Below are 22,652 nucleotides of genomic sequence, written 5' to 3'. Positions count from 1 at the left end.
AGGGACAGAGTCGGCCTAGAGTCACCGGCTAGCTCCGTCTTGTGCCAACGCGGGGGAAACAGCCATCTGCTCTTGGGACCCCCATCTGTGTCCTTTGCCGTGTGGGGTGACATCTCCGGCCAGTGAGAGTCCTCTTGATGTCTAAATGGCTCCCGCTGCTCCCCGCTGGCCCCTTTCATCTGGCCTTCCATGGAGACAGCAGCTTTCCATTGTTTTCCGGTTCCTCTTGATTCATGTTGTTCCTGGGCTGCTTGGCTTCCACCCTGGAATTTCTGACCCAGGCTGTGGCTGTCGTGAGCCCGTGACAGTGTGCCATGGCTCTGAGAGGCAGAGAGAAAGGGACAGTCACCCAAGAGCGCATAGCATTCAGAGAAACCCTACAGAGGTCACAAAAAATAATAGAGTCCTGTGTCCCTGGTCACCCAGCGTCCTTGAAGCTGCCTGTGTGTTACGCCTTACATTTCTGTTCCCTCACCCCACAAATGTAAACACCGTCATGAACGCTGTGTGACTAATTTCCTTGCTTTTTAATAGGACAGTTTTATTACATACATGTGCTCCTTTAAACAACACATGGGTTGGGTTGTTTGTTTTGAACCTCATGTAAATTGAGTCATATGCATTTTTACAGTCTATACTGGTCAAAACTATGCTTTTGAAATCAATTCATGCTGATGTGTGTAGAACATGGTCCATTCATTTTCAGTGCTGTGTAGTATCCCACAATCATAACACTATAGTATTTCAATGTGTCCAGCTTTAGTTTTTCTTTCCTCTGTTGGCAGATATTGAAGTTGTTCCCCCCCTTTTTTTTTTTTTTTTGGTATGAACAGGTCTGTCTCCCAGAGGACAGGCACAGATGTGGAGACCACACCACAGCAAGATCTGATCTGATCATTACATACTGTGTATATGTACTGATCCATCACACTATAAAATTGCTAGGATTCAATTTAAAAATTTTATATTATAAAGCAAAAAAAAAACATTTTGTCAGTTCTCAGCTGACCCTATTCCTGGTTGAGATTTCAGATCTTGCCTATCTATTTTCCAGCAAGCAAGAGTTTGGGGGTTGGATTCTGTCTTTGCTGTCATCTTTCCTGTGGATTTGTTTGTCTAGAAAAGAATCCTTTCCCATGGTTTGGTAAGGACTTTAGGGGGTAGCAAAACTGGCTGTGTATGCACACTCCTCTCTCCTTCTCTGTCGTGTAGATCCAGGCTGTGTCTCTAATCACACCCGACATTTATTCCCCACCACTTTGCTGGAGACCTGTCAGTCTTACCATTGACCCAGACAGCCAGCTTTCCAAACCACAGGGTCTTCTGCAGGGTTTACACGAGCCCACTTCACCAGCTGTGGTGTTCCTGAGGTTGACCCAGTCCACGTCCCTGTCCAATGTCTGTGTGCTCCATCCAACAATTCCTGCAAGACAAATGAACATCTCCCACTGCGAGGGTGTATCTGTCACCTGTCACATAGACCCTTCCACACAAGCCATTCACTTAGGCAATCCAGGATTGGAAACCTTATATCTTCCCGAGGAATTCAACCTTTCACTAGTTTTACTTCTAGTCGTGCTCACTTGCTTAACACCCATTTTGATTAATATTGATAAAGCTGTGCCTTTTTCTTTTTTGGTTTTTATTTGCTGCTTGTCTTACTTTGTCTATGCAGCTACGTTGGGTAAACATGGATAATAAAATCGTGTTTCCCAGATCTGGGGAAGTCCAAGATCAAGGCACAGCAGATCTGGGGTCTCCTGGGGCTCCTTCTCTGCTACCAAGATGGCGGCTCTGGCTGGTCCTTGCTCAGTGAAGAGCAGAACCAGGCTGCTCTCTGAAGCCTGTCCTATAAGGGCATCGATCCCATTCACAGGGGCCCTCAGGACCTAATCACTTCCTGAAAGGTGGCACGTCTTAATACCATCAAATTCCAGCGTAGGAATTTTGGAGACATACACATGTATATAGTTTAACTATATTATGTAGTTCACACGTGTGTATGATTTATATACACATGAACATGTATGTCTATATATGTGTACACACACGCACACAAACACACACACTGATGATCTAGATCCCCGGGTCACTGTGTGCAGGGGCTACCCTGAGGTGTCACATTGCTTGCAGGAGATGCTGTGTGACACCGTAGCACTGTCTCTCCTGGTCAGCCTATTAAAGTCATATAAGGGGGAAAAATAACAATGGAAATTAAGTGAATGGAAAAATGAAAATAAGATAGGCTACTGTAACAACTCCACAGACACTCCAATACAGGTTACTTGGTTAAATCTACCCGTAGGTAACAGATACTCAGGTGAAGCTAAGAAAACAAAACCCAATGTTGAAGGAAGGTTGAAAAATGGAGGTCAACTTGGAAAAGGCAAATCAGAAAAGAGGACTCGGAGCAATGTCCACACCCGACGAGATGTAACTCAGGACAAGGAGTCATGAAGGAGGAAAATCATATTGATAAAACTCAGGTCACTGGTATCGAACTTATTCTATTCCTGCCAATATTATGTTGAAATATAAATATAATATAAATATAAACAGAATCTAAACAAAATAGAAATGATTGAAAAATTCACCACACTGTGGGAGATCATCATGTCTTTTTCAGAAATGGAAATATGAATAAATCTAAAGTATAACCAGGGTTGTAAGGTAGCAGGACTCTTGGGACCCAGGAGGCCTGTCCCCTGTTCAGGTATATCACTAACCTGCTCACTGCGGTTCCTTCTCAGCCTCAGGGCCTGTGGCCTCTGACCCCTCTTAGGTGAAGAAGGTCCTATGCTTTGCTTCCAGATACAAATGTGGTTTCAATTCCATGGGACCAGTATCCAGGCTCTTTCAGTCCCCGGCATGTTGGACACCTGACCCACGTCATGCCTACTCCTTTCCCCTGCCTCAGAGGCCACCCAAATAAATAAATAAATAAACAAACAAACAGAATAAAAATGGTATCCTGGTAATTCACACATGCTCAGCCACACTGATAATTGAAAAAAACAGAAATTAAAACAATGAAGGGCTAGCTACATCAGGGTGAAAAAGGTGTGAACATCAAACGGATAGTAATGAGGCCATGGGGAGAGGGCCATGATCATGCTGTTGATGACACAGTGTGAAGGGAGGGCGGTTTTACAATAGTATTCAAATTTGACAAGCATGTAGCCTGTGACGTGGCGATTCCACCTGTCCACTCCAGGAATCAATGTCTACAGACACAGCAAGAGGGCTTCTTCTGTCGTGATACCGGCACTAGGAAAGTTTGAGAATAACCTAGGTGCTCAGCAAAAGGGGAACTACAGAACACTAGGGAGCAATGAGCAAAGAGTCACGTGGTCCTTCAGGGCCCAGGGTGGACATGGACACAGCCCCAGAGACAAGACCCATCATTAAGGGAACGTTGCAAGACCATAGCTAAGATGTCAATCATGGAGGATTTGGAGACATTGACTCCCCAAAGCCAACTTCCACTCCTAACTGTACCTATACATGCCACAGGTGCAGGGAAGTCGGAGCAGGATCCATACCGCACCGGAGGCAGAGGAGCCATGCGGGGAGATGGGACTGGGGGACATTGGGACTCTTTTTGCCTTGGTGTCATTTGAATCTTTTACAATGAGAATGTAGCTCTGTGATTAACAATGCAGTTTGCTAATTAAAACAGAAAAAGATGTAAATGTTAAGGCTCCAACTCCAGAGATTTTTTTACTTGGATGGTTTTGGTGGGAATGGGTGGTTCTTGACAGCTCCCCAGGAGGTCCTGACACCTGGACCTGAAGAGTGCACAAGAGGGTCCTGGGGGCCACATAGTCAACGCTATAACTCGGCTCCTTCCATGTTTTCGGGAACATATAATTCTTTATTAAAATCACAGCTAAGAAACATTGTTTTAAATTGTGGGGCACTGTTCTAGACCCTGCTACCAGATGCAGCTGTCCCTGGGTACCTGAGCAGGACTGGGGACCCTGTGGACACCAGACACCACAGGGGCACCAATCTTTTATACAAGATGGCACAGTACTTTGTCTGTGATCTGTACACATCCTCTGAACATTTTAAATCATCTCCAGGTTACTGAAATGGTTTTTTTAAATATGTATATTATTTAAGGAAAAATGACGAGGGAGAGAGGTCTGTACATGTTCAGTAGAGACATGATTATTTTCTCCCAAATATTTCCAACCTGTGTTTGGTTGACTCTACTGATGTGGAATCCCAGAATCTGGAGACCTGGGTATAGTATATGGTCCCTAATATGATGAGTTCCTATGCGCAGCGAACCCCACGTGTTCCAGACGTTGGGCCTGTAGAAGAAAAGCATTTATGGTAGTTCCTGGTACAAATGTCACATGTGACAAAGCATCGGTTACTATGAGGAAGCCACTGTCAGCCCTGTCCAGGGGACCGTATTGCCTGTCACTCAAACCCTTTGTGCCTTCTGCATGGTGAAACCTGGAGAAACAAGTACTGCATCGCATCCTATAACCCAGAGACACAGCTGGGGACCAGTCCACCTGGCAAGCAAGCCTCCTGCCCACACTGATTAACATCTTCATCCTTCCCCTCCCACCCCCTAGTTGGCAAAATGTGGACTCAACGTTGTGCTTATCAGCCGGACCCTGGAAAAACTGCAAGTCCTTGCCAGGGAGATTGGTGAGTGCTCATGGAGCCCCCCAGCCCAGCCGGCCCTGTCCTGCCTGTGGATTCCCAATCGGGCGTCTGTAGCCTGGGGTGACCTTGGTGCCAGGGAGAACCCAGTTTATGAGGTGAAGCCCCAGGTTTAAGGCGCAGGCTCCAGCTCACCATGGATTCGTGGGCTGGGGGAGGCAGGTAGAGGCTCAGGCACAAGTAGGTCTACCATCTTCTCTGACCCAGGGGCTTCATGCTTAGAACGACATCTGCTCTCGCAGAGGTCTCAGCTGCTTGGTAGCTTCTGCGGTTCTTTTCAAAAGCTGGATCAGTGTTAGGGCCTCCCTGTGTCTATGCCTTGCTCCTTGCAGGAGGGTGAGTGATAAGGTTTCCTGGTGCTCGTCAGAGTTTTTAAAAGAAGATCTGATCAAAGGTTGCCATGTATGGTTGCGAGAGTTGTACACCGTACAACCCACAGAGACAGCTTTTATGCCATAATGTTTTATTAAGATGATTTGCTTAGAAGTATCATTAGTTAATATCGACCATAGATTTCCCTTGGGGTGTTTGAACTTTAGTACTCGTTAATTTATTAATGAATAAGCTTTCTAATGCAAAGGGATAGGTCTTCAATTGTGAAGATTTGTGAGGCTGTCTAGGATCAGCCATATTTGTCTGGGGAGGTTTGGGATGGGATGGATGTGGGAGGTGAGGCTGTGCAGTCACACCCAGAAGGCTCAGTGACCTTAAACTGTTAAATTCTGCTTTTGTTCTGCGTCTGCCTATTAGAAGTAACTTTTGCTCAGACCCAGATACTCTTGAAGGCTTTCCTCACAATGGTAAACTGTGCTTTTTATCATCCTTTTGAAAAGCAAGCAGTGTCTTCAAGAGAATCCCATTTCCCCAAACTGTGCCTCATGATGGCTCCTCAGCACAGTGGGCCTCACTCCTTCCAAAGGTAAAGGGATCTCACCAAGGAATGGCTGAAGTGTCTGAGGCTCAGTCCTCCGCCCGAAGACCCCTCGCACAAGGCACGCTAACAGAACAGTGGACAGGGCGCTGAGCGTGGTGCCAGCAGAGTGTGGGTGCCTTGGGCCAGATGCTGGCTTTCCTGAGCCTCGGCCTGCGGTGGCACCTGGGGACAGGGCTGACTTCATGCGGGAGGGAGATTAAGATAGGACATCGCTCAGGCAAGTGCTCCAGTGCTGGACAGACAGGGGCTGGTGTGACCCTGCGGAGGGGACCTGACCCTGAGCAGAGGTGGCATCAGATCTGGCTTTGGCTGGAGTCCGGGGTCTCAAGCTCCATCCGTCCGAAGTCACCTGAGGTGCTTTGGAAGGGACAGACAGCCCCTCGCCTGTGGTCTGGGGCCCCACTTTGAGAGCGGAGGCATTGCCATTCGGCCCATTTCAGGGCGTTTCCTGCCCCCTGGGGTGACCGTGGAAGTGCAGAGCAGGCCCCAGATGGCCCACCACCCTCCCAGGGGGTATCCAGTGCTCCCTTATTTTCTGGGGGGGGTCTGGCTGTCCTCTTGAACGACTGCTTAGGGACTGTAGGAGGGTCCCCGGAACTTCAAGGTCCAGAGAGGGACTTGCCCGCTTGTTCCTTAAACATCACACCTTGGCCCCAATGCAGAGCGAACCACAGGGAGCCGTGTGAGGGTGATCCAAGCAGATTTTACCAAAGATGACATCTATGAGTCTATCAAAGAAGAACTGAAAGGCTTAGAAGTTGGAATTTTAGGTGAGTGCATTGCAAAATGCGAAGCTTGGGATGCGCAGTGAAAATAATCATCTTTGATGACGCTCAAGTATTTCTTGGTAGCTTAAACCTAACCCACGACTGTAGTTTAAGCTGTAGCATGAAAATGATTATTCTGCAGCCATCACAGGATTCAAAAATTAATATATGGTCGAGGGACGTGTCAGACTTCCATATTCTGACCTTCCAAACTAGATTTTTTAATATGAAAGTGAATTTTCTTTCACAGACCTGACGTTGATGTTTGATAGCCAAAAAACGATCCCAGAAACACTGACCTGAAGGAATTTGGTCAGCAAACAGACGCAGGAGGTGTCGTCCACAAAGCAGAGCCAGTGTGGTGGTTGGAGAGCTCACATCTTTTGCTTTCAGAACACAAGACAGTATTTTTCTGTAATTATTTATAGAGAAGATATCTTCTAGCCACATGCCAAGTGCAATATTTGTGCTGTACATAGAAGAAAGTAAGATTTGGTTTCTAAACTTCCTGCTGAATTTAAAAGATAATTACATTTTCACATGTAAAAATGGGAAGCATATCATTGCAGAAAAGTTGGAAAGGATTGGAAGACTTAGGCACATAAAAGAAATATGAATTTCTTTCTTTTTTTTTTCTTTCTTCTTCTTCTTCTTTTTTCCTGGACTGAACCCAGGGTTCTCTACCACGGAGCCACATCCCTACATCTTTTTATTTTTTATTTAGAGACAGGGTCTCACTAAGTTGCTCTGGGCCTTGCTAAATGGCAGAGGCTGGCTTTGAACTTGTGATCCTTCAGCCTCAGCCTCCTGAGTTATTGGGATGACAGGCATGGGCCACTGCACCCAGCTATGAATTTCTTAAAATCCCCCAAATCCAAGATAGCATCTTGTTGTGCATTCTTCCCAACCTATATACATATTTTCAAAACTGGGATCATATGTGCATGCATTTTGTAACATGAAAAAAAAAATCCACTTATATCAGAAATGTCTTCCCATGTCTATAAAATTCTCAGCAGCCATAGTTTTTTTGTAAATTTTTTTTATTGGTTCCTTTTAGTTACACATGACAGTAGAATGTCTTTTGACATGTCATACTGACACAGGGCATAACCTCGCATCTTGTGGTAGCAGCCATGGTTTTTAGTGACTGGGCTGCAGACCAACCTGCCCTGATCTGTTTCGCCGGCCTCCTGTTATGGACGACGTCTTTTCTGCCATCTGTGTCCTTACTGCTGTCAAATCCTGTTGCATTGAACAACATTGTATATGGATATTTTTGTCCAGGTTTCTTCAGGCTCTTCTGACCCATTCTTGTCTTGTGTCTTTGGTCAGTCAACAACGTTGGGATGCTTCCAAACCTTCTCCCGAGCCGTTTCCTCAGTGTGCCGGATGAGATCCAGGTGGGTCATGTTCTGGGTGGGGTTTCTTCCCTCCCAGGTACACAGGGAACACGATAGCACAGGTGACTGTGTGTGGCTGGACGATCATTCTTTGGAGGCTCTGTGCCCTGCTTTATAGAAGAGTAATTCTGCCCAACAAATTCAGGGACAGTATGATGTACCTGGGAGCTAGTCCACTCTTTGGCTCTAGTCTGTTTCCCTAAATAATAAGATTTATTCAACTTTCAGTGCGAGGGGTGTACAGCCATCCTCGGTATCTAAGGGGGACTGGTTCCAGGGCCCCCTGGAATATCAAAATCCATGGAGGGCATGGAATTTGCATACAACCTGCACAAATCATCCAGTAATGCCCAATAAAATACAAATGTCCTGCACATAGTTGTTATACTATATTGCTTAGGAAATAAGGACAAGAAAAAGTCTGTATGTATTCAGTACGGGTGCGATTATTTTTTTAATATTTATTTTTTAGTTGTAGTTGGTTGGACACAGTACCTTTACTTTATTTATTATTTTTATGTGGTGCTGAGGATTGACCCCAGGACCTTGCACGTGCTAGGTGAGTGCTCTACCGCTGAGCCACAACCCCAGCCCCAGGTGCAATTTTAAAAAAAAACAGTTTTGATCCATAGCTGACGTGGAGCCTGTGAACATGGAGGACTGATTGTGTCTGACTCAGACTCTGTGGTTGGAGGTGCTGTATGCTCAGTGATCTTGGCTCAGGCCCACGGCTGCTGGTGTGGTCAGGGGTAAATGTTTTGCATTGAACAGTCCTCAAAGGCAGGCTGTTGGCCATTCTCATGGCCCTGAGCTGTGAAGTCATGGGGTGTGCCATCCGAGCAGGCTGTTGCACTCCTGCCCCTCAATTCCGTAAGGGTCTCTCTCTGCAGCCCTGTCCTGTTGGCCACTGATGCTCCTCCTCCCCAGCCTCCTGTCTGGACCAGGGTCTGTTCTCTGCACTTCCTGTTTCTGAAACAAATCCCTGTCCCTGCCTGCAGCAAGTTCCATGATCATGTCTCTATGTCTGCATCTGTGCTTGCGTCCGTCTGTTCCTCTTTGGTCTTGGGCGATCCTAACGATTTCTTCACCTGTCCTCTCTGGTGCAGAACCTCTACCTTCGACTGTATGACCATGCACCTTGCTGTCTCCTAGACCCGCACACCCAGCCCTTCTTCTTTCGGTTGGAAATGGATCGTAGATGCTCCCAGACTTATGATGAGGTTGCCCCAATAAGCATCACTCACTGAAAAGGTCCTAAGTAAAAACACACCTGACCTGGACATCGTAGCCAGCAGCACTCAGAGAGAGTGGGTTGCTCCCCGTGCAGCTGAGGGTGGGTTGCTGCCGCCATCCAGTAGCTCAAGGAGGTGTGCCTTTGCACGCCTGTAATCCCACCCCTACACTATGCTTCTGCACACCTGTAATCCCAGCAGCTCTGGAGGAGGCTGAGGCAGGAGGATTGTGAGTTCAAAGCCAGCCTCAGCAACTTAGCAAGGCCCTAAGCAGTTCAGTGAGACCCTATCTCTAAATAAAATATTAAACAAAAGGGCTGGGGATGTGGCTGAGTGGTTAAGTGCCCTGGGTTCAATCTCCCTGGTACCAAAAGAGAGTATTGCATCACATGTTGTTGCTGACCCAGGAAAAGATCCAAATTCAAAGTGTGTTTTCTACCACACAGGTGTTGGTTTTGCACCTGTGAAGGTGAACCATGCTAAGTCAGGAATCCTCGGTATCTTACTGTGAAAAAATTTATTCCTCCTAATTTTTCCAGCAGACTCTTAATTGGTTTCTATCTGGGCTAGGTGCGGTGGCGCCTGCCTGTCATCCCAGCAACTTGGGAGGCTAAGGCGAGAGGATCTACAAATTCGAGACCAGCCTCTAAGAAATCAAAAGGGCTGGGATGCAACACCGTGGTAGAGAGCCCTGGGTTCAATCCCTGGTTACACTCCCTCCCCAGCCCCAAGCCACACCTGGGTAGAATCCTCGAGTGAATGTCAGATGTTACTGGATTCTGGGGCTCCCTGGCTGGGCGGCAGTCAGGAACCTCATATGAAGGTTGAGGTGGAGGCTCCCACTGGCCGTTGTCCTTTGCCCACTCGTGGTTCTTGAGCCCTGAACCCTTCCTGGGATGGTCTCCCTGCTGGCCGGCTGATATGTGGTTGTGATTTCTTATTTCAGAGCCTCATCCAGTGCAACGTCACCTCCGTGGTCAAGGTACGTGGTGCACCTGTGCTAATTGAAACGTGGTGGCTGTTGGAATTCCGAAGTGCAGGGGAAGTGTCCCCCCCCCCCGGCCCCAAGGGGGTGGACGGCCTGAGACACAACCTGGAGACTGTCTCAGCCACGGCTCTTTCTCTCCAGTATCTGCAGCCTGTTTTCACATTCAGTTTGGTCACGCGTGACGTGAGGCCTGTAATGCTGGGACTTGTTTAGAATTCCAGGGACATTTAAAAAGTTTAAATGCTTTCTCTGATTCGAGGCTTTGTAAATAGAACAAAGTTCACTCTGTTGGGGGAAATGCCAGAGGGCTTGACTTAGGTTTCCTGGACTTTTGTGGTTCAATATGTATTTATTGAGTTGAAGTTCAAGGTCATCTATACCATTGTCTTCTCTTCCCCAAGGTTTTGCTTTCCACAGTCTTAGTTATCTGTGGCCCACCCTGGTCCAAAAATATCAAATAGAAAAGTGTATATATATATATATTTATATCAGGGATTGAACCCAGGGGTGCTTAACCACTGAGCCACATGCCCAATCTTTTTGTTTCATTTTGAGACAGGGTCTTGTAGAGTTGCTGAGGGCCTCGCTAAGTTGCTGAGGCTGACCTTGAACTCACGATGCTCCTGCCTCAGCGTCTGAGCTGCTGAAGTTATAGGCGTGTGCCACCATGCCAGGCTGGAAATTCTGTATTTTGAGGGAGAAAGAGAGGGGGAAGGCACATTCACATTACTTTTACCACAGTGTGCTATTATAATTGTTCTGTTTTGTCATAGGGGCTGTTAATCTCTTACCAGGCCTAGTTTATAAACTAAACTTTACCGTGGCGCATGGAGGGGTAGTTCTACCCTTGATTTCAGGCTTCCACTGAGGATCTTAAAGGGTATCCCCACAGGTCAGTGGAGACGACTGAATTCAGACCCCAGCGAGGCTGCTAATTGGTTGGTCAGCACTGGGCAGGTTACCTAGCTCCCTGAACCCCAGATTCTGCACCTGTTACTAAAGCGTGCTGGAGCAAGCCCTTAGGTACAGTCTGCCCGGAGGCCTTTGGCTATTCAGCTGCATTCTCAATTTAGGTGACTCCCCCAATGCTACCCTATACTATGCCTTTGCATGAAAAAGAAAGAGGTGCCCCTCTTGGGACAGACAGTTTAGAGAAAGATTCCTCTTAAGAATGGACGCAGTCTCAGGCCACGTGACTTGGTGGGTAGATGATGCTTTTTTTTTTTTTTTGGTACTGGGGAGATTGAACCCAGAGATGCTTAGCCACTGAGGACACCCCCAGCCCTTTTTATATTTTATTTAGAGACAGGGTCTCACTGAGTTGCTTTGGACCTTGCTGAGTTGCTGAGGCTGGCTTTGAACTTGTGATCCTCCCACCTCAGCCTCCCGAGGTGCTGGGATGGCAGGCGCGCTCTCTGGCGCCCGGCTAGATGGTGCTTTTTTGTGAATACAATGTCTCCCCTTCCTCTGAGGGGTAGAGTCCCCTCCCTCTACTGTAGCTAGCCAGTCAGCCCTGTACTTTCAACCTGTAGTCCCCGGGCAGCTGAGCACCTTGCTCAGTATACAAAGTGGACAACCGTGCCAGGCATCCTGGTGACCACTCTGGAAGAGCAGGGGAGCTACAGCGATGAATGAGGTCTGATCCCTGATTTCAACGAGCTGGGACCCTGGATGGAGAACAGGGAAGCTCAATGTCACTAGTCCAAATGCCGAGTATTGACAATGAGGGTGCTCGGCCATGGGGGTCACTGTCAGCAGAAAGAGGGGCGATGGAAGCCCATCAGACACACACAGAGATCGTTTTCGGGAGGATAAGTGGGGCGACCACAGTTATTTCCAGTGCTGCTTGTTTTCTGTCAGCATGCTGGAATTTTATAGTTTCCTGCTCCGTCATTACTGAGCACACACGTTCTTTTCAGGCTGAGCAATCGATGGCCATGGGCAGCTCTCTGCTGATGTCACTTTAAATTTTATATATCCAGCGTTGTCTGCAGCCTTACCACTAGACCCCCCCCCCACAGTATTTTACACACTGATCTTTCCATCTTGGGCTGTTTGATCATTTGGGTTTCCCCAAATGGATGTGACAACCTTCTGATTCCTTTAGCAGAGAAATGCTTTGATTTGTTTTTTTAAAAATTGTTTTATTTACTGACAGACACTAAGTTCCCTGAGTAACAAAGGCAAGTAATGAAAGGTTAGTGTCTCAAGGTGCCCTAATTGGCCTCGCTGGTTGAAAGCCTGGCCGGTGTCGCCTAACAACTTCAAAGATGCCATCTGGAACCCGTCGAGCTCCCTCTCGGTCAAGGGCAGGGTCAGGGGAATGAGTTGGAGGGCAGGGGAGTGGGTGTGCGTTTGGGGACAGGTACCCACCCTGTCCAAGGCTGCCTCTCCAGTTGGGACCATTCACCCAGCAAGGTGCGGAGCTCGTATGGGAGACTTTGGGGGTGGGCTCGTGTGTCCAGCAGGACTTAATGTTCCCGAAGAAGCTGAGAGTCAGGGAGGGTGCAGGACACCCCAATACCCACTTCCTTCTCTCACCTCCCTCCAAACCCCACATTTCAGTGTCAGTCCAGGGTGGTCTAGAGAGTTCTGCTGCCCCCTCCCCATGGGCCCCTGTAGGGAAGACATTATACAGAGGGTCTCTGAGACAGGGATGGGGACCTGGCCTAGGGGACAGGAGCAGTGTCAAGAGAGAGTCCACTGAGAAGCGGCTGCAGGGCTCTGGATAGCACAGAGATATTGGCAAAAATATGCTGCTGATTCCCAGGTCCTTGATTTCTGTCCCTCTTTCTTCCACTGGAATCCTTTCTGTCTCAGACCTGCTTCAAGGACAAAACCTGATTTCAGTACTGTTGCATTTTGGAGAACATTTTAGTCCATGGGCAGCCTCTTTCTTAATTCTTTTTTTTTCTTTTTGTAGCAGGGATTGAACCCAGGGCACTTAAGCACTGAGCCACATCCCTAGCCTTTTTTATAATTTATTTAGAGACAGGGTCTTGCTAGTTGCTTAGAGCCTCTCTAAATTGCTGAGGCTGGCTTTGAACTTGGGATCCTCCTGCCTCAGCCTCCTGAATACACTAGAGTTACAGGTGTGTGCCGCCACACCCAGCTTTCTTTTTTAATTCTTAAAATGTGTGCCTTGTAATTATTTAGTAAAAAGCATTATTTATTTATTATTTTGCATTACTGGAGATTGAACCTAGGTACTCATGCTAGGCAAGTGCGCCACCACTGAGCCACATCCCCAGCTCTTTTAAATTTTTTGGTTTTGAGACAGGACCTCACCAGGTGGCTTAGGGTCTTACTAAATTGGCTGAGGCTGACCTCCAACTTGCCATCCTCCTGCCTCAGCCTCCTGAGAAGCTGGGATGACAGGTGTGCACTACTGTACCTGGCAAAAAAATCTTCTTTAATCAACATGTAGGCTTAGAACAAGCAGGGAAGACCTTTCCAGGGGTGGCAGGTTGGGATGGGGAAGGGACTTCTCCAGTGTCTTGTAATTTGCTACTTCCTCGGTCAGGGCCTAACTATGGCCTTCTCTTCCAGATGACACAGCTCATTCTGAAACCCATGGAATCAAGGTAAGGTCACTGCTGGAAAACTGTGGAGTCACATGGCCTCCCTGACCTGTTGTCAACCAACCTGGGGACGTGGGGGACAGCGTTCAACCCGCTGCTGCCTTAACCAGAGATAAAGACTAGAATGAGAAGACTCGGAGGTTTTTGGGGAAAAAAGTAACATTCTGGGCCAGGCAGCTCCTCAGACAGACTCGCACTTGGAAGGTCAAGTGTGACGCAGGGGAGGGAGGGAGGGAGGGAGGGTGTCAACGCACCTTGGATTGAAAAAAATTAACTCATAAAAGAAGCAAGTTGGCCTGAGCCCAAGAGCGTGTCTTTGTTAGTATGAACTTCAGCTTTGGTCAGAATGAAGACTCTGATACATGGGTAAAAATCTCCACTGTTTCAGTTCCTTCATTTATTGCGAGTTTATATCATCCTAATTCTGCTGGAGATGGGATTCCACCCTATGACACGTGACGTGTCTTAGGGTGACTCTCTGGGCCCAGAGAGACCTAGAGCTCCTGTGGTCATACTTAGGGTGGAAGATCCCTGCCCCAGAGTCTTGTCTGAGTGGGGTTGGCTATCTGTACTTTGACATGGAGACCCTTGTCCTAGCAGACCCTTTATTTCCAGTAAAAAAAGCCTTTAATGTCACATGGCTGCCAAGTGACACCACTGTGTGGTGTCCTCCTCAAGAACTTAGGGGAAGTTCAGGTCCTGTTCTTGGAAGCAGAGCTCTGGGCAGCCGTGGGAGTCTGGGGAGGCTGGAGTTGGACGGTGCTCACAGGAGACCCTTTGGTTTCCTTCCACCGAGTTGGGATCAAGCTGCAAAGTAATGGAACCTTGCTTCTTTGCCTTTTAGGAAGAGGGGGCTCATCTTGAACATTTCTTCTGGGGTAGCACTCTGCCCGTGGCCTCTGTACACTCTTTACTCGTTTTCCAAGGTGAGTGATCAGCTGTTTGCGCCTCTCCCTTCTTCTGCTGGGGGGCGGTGTGTGTCCCAGTTGGGATGCTGGTCTGGTTGATGGAGCGTTGCCTGGAGGCAGTCTCATAGGTACAGGGTGAGCTAGCCAATGGGGAGTCTGTATGCAAATTATAAAGACACGCCCCCTCTGAGCAGCCAGCCCAGGGGCTGAGCCCAAGGGCCTCCTAGACTGGGGTCCTGGCTCACTTCCCACTGACCCCGGTGACTTCCTAGCCTGGTGTTGTCAAGCCCTGGTCACAAAAACAACCCTGGGATAGCACGTGCCTTACCAGGAAGAGCATCCGCAGGAATTTAATTGGTTTACAGTGGCCCTGGAGATATATTCACACTAAATGGCCTCAGGGATATATTATCCTAAAATACACATTCATGTTCCCGATGCTCTCAGAGCCTCTTCTGAGGCCAGGGGATGAAGTGCACATGCCCATCATGACAAGTCACTGCAGTTTCCTCTATTTTCTCATCCCCTGCCCTAAATTTGTCCAGGTATAATTGACAAATAAATTTGGCATGTGATCCACAGCGTGGGGCATACGCTTTGATGAGTGCATAGAGTGTGACATGATGGTTAGCGTAACCTGGACCTCATGTACTTATTGTTCTGCGGGGAGAACTCTGAAGATCTACTCTCTTAGAAATTTTCAAGTATATAATATGCTGTGTTGTACAATAAATCTCTGAAATCTTTATCCTACGGAACAAAAATTGCTGCCCTTCAAGCACATCTCCTCCAGGCAAGCTGTGTCTCTGCAGCATAGCGTCTCTGTGGGGCCCCTTGAAATCTGAGCCAGTTGGTTGTAAACAGAGAGGACAAGCCCTGGAACCTTACGCGATTCCTTTTCTTACTGCAGGCTTTTGTGTGCACATTTTCCAAGGCACTGCAAGCGGAATACAGAGCAAAAGGAATCATCATCCAGGTGAAGTAGAGAACTGTCGTCCTTGGGAGAGGAAGTTCTGGCCCTCTGTGGGGCAGGGACCACCACTCCTGCAGGACTGGCTGTGCATATGCAGCCAGTTGGGAGGTGGACTGGGTAGATGCTATGGGGGTTCCTGTGATGTTGCTGCAGCAGCTACAGCCACTGTGATCCCACTTACTGCTGTGGTTTCTGCTGCCCTCACTTGTGCCCCGGGTGCTGGGGAAGGAAACGAGGCAGGGATGCAGTTGCTCAAAAATGCTGTGGCCCCGCTTGCCACTTCATGCTGCGTCAGAACAGAAATGGGGCTCTAGTCTGACCATCGTTTCTTCTCTGACTCAGATTCACAAGGTGGCCTTACATGGGAGGAACTGTGGAGACGGAACAAAGGAAAGCTGGGTACTTGGTCTGCTAGGGGGCAGGGGAGGGTCTTCCCCCAGGGGCTGCTGATCTGTGATGGACCCCAGAGACCCTTCATTCCGGTCTTGGGCAGGGAGGGAAGGGCCATCCTGGAGATCCCCTGCCTCCACCTCAACAGGGCTGGGTGGCCGCTGCCCTCTGCAGACCAAACGAGTGACATTCTGAGGTGTTGATAACCTGCATGAGCTTGGTTCAGAGTTCAGGGGTTTCTAGAACCTAAATACACAGAGGTGTTTACTTTGTATCGTTTTGTCATTGTTGTCTGCGAAGAGGTTGGGTGACATCATCATGGCTGCACACAGTGGTTTTAGATGAAGTTCCCGAGGTGGGAGTGTGTCAGGCACCCAGAGAACCAGGAATGAAATAAAGCTCATGACCCAGGCGATGTGTCGATGGTAGGAATTTGGCCAAACACAACATTTTCCTGGCCATAGTGTGTGATTGTGACTGCCGTGTCCCTGTACCACAGTCCCCTTCTCTGCCCTGTGAGCCTGTCTCACCATGGGGGGGGGGGTCTTTCTCCCCCACACGGGGCTGTCCACTCTGACTCCCAGTGGGGTTGGCACTTCCTTTTGCAACAGAGCTTCTCCACTCTGGCTAAGTTTGCCGCAGTCAAGAACAACCCCTGAAATCTCCATTCTGCATTATGCTCCCCGCTCACTGAGAGCCAGCAGAAGGCACAGCTCTTTGTATTCATGATGGGCGGCTGCCATCTTGAATGCTGTCATTTGATCCATCAGAGTTGGTGTAGCCTGGATTCTACAAGATCTTGCTTTGGCAAATAAGTGCTGTGGCCCGGAAGTGACACGTGGCATTTCTGCTCATACCTTACTGGCCAGATCCCGTAACATGACCTTACTCCAGGAGGTTCAATTCCAGCATGTGTCTGGGAGGAGAAAGAAGAGAAATCCTTGGTGATGTCTTTTGTTTGGCACTGGGGATTGAACCCAGAGGTCTTTAACCACGGAGCCACATCCCCAGCCCTTTTTTGTATTTTATTCAGAGACAGGGTCTCACTGAGTTGCTTGGGGCCTTGCTAAGTTGCTGAGGCTAACTTTGAACTTGAGATCGATCCCCCTGCCTCAGCCTCCCGAGCTGCTGGGATTCCAGGCACGCACCACTGTGCCCAGCCTTGGTCATTTCTAAACATGAACGATTGCCCTAGCCACCTGCTGCTCCTTAGCTACGTGACACTCAGCATCAACTTGATCTTGATTCTTGTGGACCAGAGGTACTGCAGCTGCCCCAGTTGGGTTCAACAAGGCAAGGGAGTGGGAGGAGATGGAGTGGGAGAAAGGTGCGTCTTCCCTGATACAAACCCCAGAGCTGTCCTCCTAGCAAGTGTGAGAAGGCAAAAGAGCTGTGATCTTTCAAAACCCACAGGCTTCTCTAGGGTTGGTGCTCAATAAATGTGTGTCAAATCAGTGTGGAGCTGTGTACCACAGGCATGGGTTTAAATTTGACCCCTGTTCTTCTCTTACCCCCTAAGCAAGTCTTAGCTCATTTAAAATCTGAGAGCCTCAGTTTCCCATCCATCAACAGGTTTATAATAGCACCTGATTTCTCTGGATTAATCACAAAGATCTAATGACTAAGAAAATGTGCAAGTTTAACCGTATTTACTGAGCTCCTCTTTTGTCTGCCTTTCCGTAACAAACTCACTGTAGGAATGAAAACACTTACTACTATTTCCCTATCTGAAGTCTGTGTTTGACAGTGCTCCTGATATTTCCCAAAGAGGAACATTTTGAGGTCCATGGATGAAAAGTGTCAAATTAATCACAGCATTGATTTCCATAAGAACCAATTCAATTGGATGGATGGACACATAATCACGTTCAGTTATAAAACAAGGTAATTTCAGATGGGATGAGAAGGAAAATAAAACTAGGAAAAGTAGCCTGGATCTTTTTCCTTCTAATGATGCCAGGGTCTCTGATTCTGGGGGGAAGTCACAAAACCCCAGATTGGATCCTCACGCCAGGAGCAATGGCTGTGGACTCCAGGGCGCACACTTTACTCTTCTTACTTTGAGAGGAAAGATTATGACGTTCGTGCAGATCATGGTGCCAAAGTGGGGTGTGAGAGTGGGAATCCAACATGCTTTAAGTTCTTCAACTTTGGTGACACAGAATAGAAATGATCTTCTGAGATGAATATCTAATATTTCTGATTAAATATCCAACATCCAGTTCAATTTGAATTTCAGATGAGTATGAATGATATTTTGCAGTAAGTGTGTCCCATGCCACGTGTACATGATCACGCTGAAGTTTATGGGTTGTCAGCCTGGACTTTAGCGTTTCCTGTGTTTTCACTTGCTGTGTCCAGCGTCCCTGTTCCCAGAGAGCTCCCGTCCCTTCTTGGTCACCCTGTGTGCTGCAGCAGGAATTTGAGCCACCTAGCATTGTGTGATGACAGCTCATGGGAAGTCAACCTTTCTGGTTCCCAGCTTTGTGCTGGTTCTACACCTTTTATATTTAAGGATCCTAAACTGTTTATGGGAAGAGAAAAGTTGGGAAATGGTGGGTGGTAAAGGGGGTGTGGACGGAGCCTTCTCGGTCATGCATGCTTCTGTCTTTATCTCACCCTGTAGGTGCTGACCCCGTACGCGGTTTCCACCCCAATGACAAAGTATCTGAATACCAACATGGTCACCAAGAGGGCCGATGAGTTTGTTAGAGAATCACTGAATTACGTCACGATGGGAGATGAGACCTGTGGCTGCCTGGCCCATGAAGTCTTGGTAACCCATTTCTTCTTCTCTCCTTGAAACCAGACAGGAGGGAGGTGCGGGGTGTGGCTGGTCTTCCTTATTGTTGGGACATTCAGCCCTTCTCTCTCTTGGCGCCCACATGAGGCCAGTGGCTGTGCTGCCACATGGTCACAGCCGGTGAACGGGAGTCTGTGGCGAGGAGGGGACAGGCTGGAGGCCTGGCTGCTCAGTCCTCGGGGAGCCCAAAGCTCCTTGGATGCCTTGCTTTTCCCTTGGGATGGAAGAGGCTCCCAGGAGCTCTTGGGTAAAAAGGATTAGGACTCCAGGAGCTTCCACACGGGGACTGCTCTCTTCCTCGGCTCTCTGTTCTAGTCGACACGGAGCTATCAGCCCTCCAGGGGAAAGGGCCATTGTGACTTGCATCATTTGCCGATTTCCGTGGTATAAATATCCCACTGTGACTATCAAGCATGTGAATGGAGGAGAGGTGCACACCGTCAGCCCCTGTGAGCATGCCTCAGTTCAGCCTGCCTCGAACCCCGTACGATATGGAAATGAGGTTCATGGCATGTGACATTGGGGTGCTTTCCATTTCTGGGCTGCAAGACCAACATAAAAAGCCAAGGGAGACTGAGCATTGTGACTAATACTGAAACACACGTGCACACACTCACACACACACACACACACACACAAACACACACACACACACACACAGAGCCAATGTAGCTTTGTTTCCAGCCCCATCCAATTTTAGATGGACCCTGTCCACTACCCATCATCTGTCCATTTTCTCCTCTGCTCATGGCTCTTCTGTCTCGGCATGGTTATTAGTGTCCTGTGTCTCTGCCTCTTTCCTCCACCTTCTTCTTGTCCCCGACCCCTCTATGGCTATCAGCTTTTCATGGATGCCAGGGGCTTCATGGCCCCATGCACCGTGTTCCCCATCACGTACCTCCTGGGACACACAGAGACTTTGACAGGAGATACTGAACTTTCTTAACACAATTGCTTGCCTTTTCCCGCAGAACTCTGGCAGTGTGCAGAATCACCAATTTAACCCACGCTACACAAGGGACATTTGGAAAGAATGTTTAAGGGAAGAAAGAATTTTCAGGCTCTGGTTTGTCTTTAGAACCCTGTAAGGGGTCCACAAGGGGCATTGCTGGCCAGTTCCTGAGTGGTAATGATTTATGTCTGGGGCAGGTGAGCAAAGCATGTTTCCTCCATCTTGCAGAATAAAGTCCTGCTTCCTGATGTCAAAAAAAAATCTTTATTTTTCCTGTTGTTGGTCTGGTTTTCCTCCAGGTCTCCATTTGGCTGCAGGAAAACTAGTCAGATGCCAATGAGTTTGGACCCGGTTTCATCTGATCACAGAAACCGGCTGTTCAGGAAGCAATCACACAGAGAGAAATGTTGTGTGTACTTGGGAGCCTCCCTTCTGGCTGCCTTTCTTACTAAAATGACATTGCAGAGAGGAGTCCTGGGATTCAGGCTGGTCCTAAAGTGGGTGTTGATGGCTTGACCAGGGCCTCCCAGCTACCGAGGGCCATAGACCCCTGAATCTCTGTCACTTCTGCTGTCCATCTGCAGCTTTGGCTCACAGAGGCCCTCCGGCTTGCATTCTGCATCGGCACCAATGTGGGAAAAAGCAAGCAGTTGTGTTAAGAGGACTCTAATAACCATCCCAGCACTCACCTCACCCTGCTGACATAGTTTTGGGGGTTGTACCTCAGCAGACTGGGTAACTTCTCCTTGGTCCTCAGTGTCAAACTTACTTATTTATCACACTTCTCTGTTTTTACCCCAATTTCTCTAACCCCCAGGATAAGCCCAGAGGCCGCACATAGGGGAGGGCACATTCTTAATCTCCTCCCACATCCGCCGTCTCCAAGGCAGGAAAGGTGTAGACCTCCTGCACGTGTTCCTGGTGCCACCGCCTGCCGGTCTCCAGGGTTAGCCATCTTCAGAAGGTGTGACATACCCTCCACCTTCTGAACTCTGTGGTCTTAGTCCTCCAGGACATCCTAACGGGGCTCCATCGCATCTGGAAAATGTGTCCTGGGGACCATCGCGTGTGATGCTGTTGCTACACGTCTGGCTGCGTGGGCCGGTCCTCTATGTCAAAAGTGGAATGTTTTCCTGGCCATTCTCTTTGGATTTCTTAGGGAACAAATTCTAATCTCTTAGGCAGACAGATGCCTAGCATAGGCTAGGAAAGAGAAAGTTTTGTGCCCGGAGAAGCAGGAGAGAAATGAAAATATGTTAATCGTTAAGATCAGTTGGCCCTTGTTAGGATTTAGGAAGATTATTGAATCTAAAGAGATGGGTAATTGCACTGAATCAACAGTAAACAGCAACCTTTCTTTTACCAAGAGGCAAGGCAAAGATGGCATCCTGTGTACCCAGGAGGAGGTTAAGGCAGGCACCAGGTCAGTCTATGTCAAGGTGGCGGCTCCGGGTGCCACCTGGCCCTCATGATCTCGGGAGATCATGCTTTATGGATTCCCTTTTACAATTCAAGAAAACTGAAACTCAGAGCTGAGTCCACTGGCCCCAGGCCCCCCAGCGGGCAGTGGTAGTGCTGGATGTAGGTCCACTTGTGCCCGATGGGGCAGACTTTCTAGTTCCTTCTACATGTCCCCTCCAGCTCAGGAGGTGATAGACAAAAGAAGGAGACGAGGAGGGATTGTTTTGGAACATTTTCAAGGGGCCTGGAATTTTAATTAATACATCCATGTTTTTCATGGCTGAACTCACTAATCCAAAACATTTAGTTCAAGACAAAAGCTAATGGGAGGGCTTGATTTCGCTGTGAGACCAAAAAGCTCTAATTGGGAGAAAGTTCTAGAGGAAGGCGTTGGGTTGATTCAGTGACGTGGCCAGTGGAAGAGTTCAGCTTGGCTTCTCAGTAGCCGTCTTCAGACGGTTGCTCTGGGAGGCACACAGGTCCGAGGAGCTGCGCTGCCTGAAGCAGCTCAGGTTTTCTGGCTGAAGTTCTGCTGTGTGGGGAGTGGGTGGGCCCAGGGGCGCTGGACTAGCGAGAGCATCCTGGGGGCAGACGTGGCTCCCGGGTTCAGGCCTTCACATAGGGCTTCCTCTCCTGGTAAGAGCAAAGCCCCTTTGCTACTTGCTTAGTATCAGCTGACAGGCAGCATTTCTGATCCTTGGAATCGCCTTTTAATAGAATCGAGGTCTTGTCACAAGACCCTAAAATTTCAGAACTTCAATAGTTAGAAAAAACATTTCTTGAAGACCGTGACTCTAAGTGGAGGGGTTTGATTTTTAATTCTGGGCTCCCTCTTCTCCAGTCGCTCACAGTTTTCCGTCTGTTAAAGGCCAGCTTTCTCAGCCTCATCCCCGCCTGGGCCTTCTACAGCCGCGCCTTCCAAAGGTTTCTGCTGACCCGCTACACGGATTACCTGAGGCAGAACGTCAGCACCAGATAGTCCCAGACGCCCAGGACCCAGGCGCCCTTGGCTGGCCTGCAGGGACCAGAGGAGCTGGCCGCCTGCCCCACCGGAGCCGGAGGAGCAAGGACTCAGAGGACACACTTGTGTGGGGCCCTAGAACTCAAGTCTGGAGGCCTTTGGGAAAACCGTGGCCTAAAAACACGTGCTGTAAAGGGGTTTCTGGGGTTTTATGTGTAAGGAGGGGAGGGGGGTGTGGATGTCACTGGAGAAGGGTCTCAGGGGGCTTATTAAATAAACACAGTGAGAAGAAACCTCTGATTCTTGGAATATTGAAAACAATTATACCGAGTAAATGACTTTGACAGCTAGGTACAAAAATCAGAAATCAAAAGAATATCTGAGGTCACTCCACTTTTTCAGGACTTCTGTTGTCTTGGAGGATTCACAATTTCTGAAACTGGGTTCCTCGGAGACCCAGGAAATGGGATCGGGGAAAGCACAGGGCAATGGCTGTATCAGGCCACTTTCTGTCCCCCAGCCCCCATTTCAACACATGGGGCACCGGCTTTATCTTTTATATTAATACTCGGGTTTCTATGGAAGACTATGTGTGTAAAAATAAAAACAGAATATG

General features: G+C 48.4%; 1 protein-coding gene across 1 annotated transcript in view; it reads left to right on the top strand.

Annotated features, from left to right (window-relative positions):
- LOC308631624 (17-beta-hydroxysteroid dehydrogenase type 3-like) overlaps positions 1-22,054 on the top strand; it is a gene marked incomplete at both ends in the record, with an annotated part of 31,006 nt that extends 8,952 nt beyond the window's left edge. Inside the window, 9 exons of the mRNA XM_081263003.1 lie at positions 4,593-4,668; positions 6,280-6,387; positions 7,720-7,787; positions 9,966-10,001; positions 13,557-13,591; positions 14,433-14,514; positions 15,407-15,472; positions 18,486-18,635; positions 21,944-22,054. Coding sequence (XP_081119129.1) covers positions 4,593-4,668; positions 6,280-6,387; positions 7,720-7,787; positions 9,966-10,001; positions 13,557-13,591; positions 14,433-14,514; positions 15,407-15,472; positions 18,486-18,635; positions 21,944-22,054 — 732 coding nt within the window. The remainder of the gene's footprint in view (positions 1-4,592; positions 4,669-6,279; positions 6,388-7,719; positions 7,788-9,965; positions 10,002-13,556; positions 13,592-14,432; positions 14,515-15,406; positions 15,473-18,485; positions 18,636-21,943) is intronic.
- Between the last annotated feature and the right edge of the window lie 598 nt (positions 22,055-22,652).

Source organism: Spermophilus citellus, assembly GCF_964194105.1.
Source record: "Spermophilus citellus genome assembly, chromosome: 12".
In the NCBI taxonomy this organism is placed as follows: domain Eukaryota; kingdom Metazoa; phylum Chordata; class Mammalia; order Rodentia; family Sciuridae; genus Spermophilus; species Spermophilus citellus.
Note: the sequence above shows the minus strand (reverse complement) of the source record. Positions and strands in the feature narration are given on the sequence as shown.